General features: G+C 34.3%; 1 protein-coding gene across 1 annotated transcript; it reads right to left on the reverse strand.

Moving 5' to 3' along the window:
• Positions 1-279: 279 nt before the first annotated feature.
• Positions 280-648, reverse strand: LOC111383129. Its single transcript, XM_023007202.1, has one exon. It carries the CDS (start codon positions 646-648, stop codon positions 280-282), a length of 369 nt encoding a protein of 122 aa, XP_022862970.1.
• Between the last annotated feature and the right edge of the window lie 2277 nt (positions 649-2925).

A 2925-nucleotide genomic window follows, 5' to 3' on the forward strand; every position in this document is an offset into this window, starting at 1 on the left:
GCCTCGATAATTGAATGCATCATTTTAAGAGAAAGCAATTAGAAAATTTATATGACGATGTAGCTAGCATGAAATGCATGAATTGTATTGGCCAAATGTATAACATGAAGTTCGGGTTATTACATCCTCCCCTCCTTATAAAAACTTCATTTTCAAAATATGCTTACCGAAATGTTCAGGATATTTAACACGCATTTCATCTTCTCTTTCTCAATTAGCCTATTTGGTTGATTGATTCCACCACAGTACCTTAACCAATGGAATTTTCTTACTTCTTAGTCACTTTATCTCTCGTTGAAGGATCTCTATAGGTTTTTCTTCGTAAGTCAAATCTAGTTTTATCTCCATCGGTTCATTCTTCAATACATGAGAAGGATTTCCAATGTACTTTCTTAGCATGGACACATGAAAACACATTGTGTACTTGAGACATTGATGAAGGAAGGTCAAGTTTGTAGGAGACATTTCCAATTCTCTCACTAATAATAAACGGACCAATATATCTTGGCTTAGTTTTCCTTTCTTTGCAAACCGCATCACTCCTTTCATCGGTGCTATCTTCAAAATTACTTGATCTCCCATAGTAAATTCCAACCTTCTCCTTCTTTGGTCTACATAGCTTTTCTGTCGATTTTGAACAGTTTGCATCTGCTAACGTATTTGTGTCACCACTTTAGCCATTTCACGTACCATATTCAGACCTAATAGTTTTCTTTCCCAACCTCATCCCAATGAACTGGAGATCTACATTTTCTATCATATCATGTTTCATAAGGAGCCATTACAATCGTAACATGATAACTATTATTGTACACGAATTCTACCGAAGGAAAAAATTTACTCTACTGACCTTCGAAATCTAATACACAAGCCTCAGCATATCTTCCAATATTTATATTGTTCTTTCTGATTGTCCATTAGTTTGAGGATGATAAGCCATGCTAAAAGATAGTTACATTCCCAAAACCTTAGGTAAGCTTCTCCAAAAGAGAGATAAAAACATAGAATCCATATCTGAAACAATAGATAGTGGCACCCCATGAAGTCTGACTATTTCTTGTACATAAAGAAGATCATATCAATTCATGGAATAAGTGGAACAAATTGGAATGAAACGAGCTGATTTTGTTAACCTATCCACAATAACCCAAATACGACCGTATCCCTTAGTCACTTTTGGTAATTTGACAACAAAGCCTGTTGTGATTCTGCCCTTTTCCACTCTAGGATAGGTAATGGTTGTAAGTTTCCTGCTGACCTTTGATGTTCTGCCTTTATCTGTTGACATATTAAACATTGTCCCACATATTCAACTATATCACCTTTCATGTTTAGCCACCAATAATGCAACTTCAAATCTTATACATTTTAGTAGTTCCTGGATGAATATGGTGTCGTGTGAGCTTCAAATAGAATATCACCTTGGATATTTTATGCATCAAGTACATATAATCGCCCCCAAAATCGCAAGATACCATTTTTTGATATCCGAACGTCTGACACTTTTTCATCATGTATATCCTTCCTTTTCTTGGAACAATACTCATCTCCCTGTTGTTTTTGCTAGATTCTATTTGATAAAGTTAGCTGAAGTGTCAATGCTGCATGTTTAGCCTCTACCAATCCTAGCGGTATGATTTCAATATCCATTTTCTGCAAGTTTACAAATTTTGATCTTTGAGTCACAATCATAGCTGTAACGCTCGATATTGATTTTTTACTCAACACATCTGCTACAACATTAGACTTGCCGGGGTGATAATTGATCACACAATCATAATCTTTTACCAACTCTAGCCACCTTTGTTGTCTCACATTCAATTCTTTTTATGTAAACAAATATTTCAAGCTTTTATGATCAGTATAACTCTCGTACCATTCTTCATACAAATAATATCTCCATATTTTAAGTGCAAACACAACTGCGGCGAGTTTCAAGTCATGTGTAGGATAATTCTTTTCGTACTCTTTTAGTTGTCTAGAGGCATGTGTAATAACTTTACCATTTTACATATCCCAGACCATTCTTTGAAGCATCATTATAAACCGCAAAGCTTCCAATACCAGATGGGATTGAAAGGATAGGGGCTGAAGTCAGTCTTTTCTTTAATTCAGTCTTTTCTTTAATTCCTGAAAACTTTGCTTATAAGCATCTGTCTATTCAAACTTAGTACTCCTGGTTAATTATGTTAAAGGCGACGATATTTTTGAAAATCCTTCCAGAAATCTACGATAATATCCAGCTAAACCCATAAAACTTCTAACCTTTGAAGGGTTTGTATGGCCAACTATTAATAGCCTCTACTTTACTTGGATCTACTGATGCGACCTGATACTACATGTTCGAAAAATATAACTCTGTCTAACCAAAATTCACATTTCTTAAAATTGCATATAACTAGTCTTTCAAAACCTGATGGACAATTCTCAAGTGTTTACCATGTTCTTCTTTAGTACGAGAATAAATAAGGATATCATTAATAAATATGATGACAGACTTATCAAGGTAATCCTTAAATTGAGATTCATCAAATCCATAAAAGCAATTGGGGCATTTGTCAACCCAAATGACATCACTAAAAACTCATAATGACCATATCTTGTAATAAATGTTGTCTTAGAAATATCATCTTCCTTTATCTTTAGTTGATGGTATCCATATCTCAAATCAATCTACGAGAATATTGTTGCACCGTGAAGTTGATCAAACAAATCTTCAATTCTTGGCAATGGGTATTTATTTTTAATTGTCACCTTATTTAACTCTCAATAATTGATACACAATCTCATTGTACCATTTTTCTTATAAAAAAAGTACTGGTTCACCCCATGGTGAAAAGTCAGGTCTAATAAAACCTTTATCCAACAACTCTTGTAATCGTAACTTCAACTCTTTCAATTCGGTTGGGGCCATTCTATACAGAG

This window comes from Olea europaea, unplaced genomic scaffold, assembly GCF_002742605.1.
Source record: "Olea europaea var. sylvestris unplaced genomic scaffold, O_europaea_v1 scaffold2619, whole genome shotgun sequence".
NCBI classification, from domain to species: domain Eukaryota; kingdom Viridiplantae; phylum Streptophyta; class Magnoliopsida; order Lamiales; family Oleaceae; genus Olea; species Olea europaea.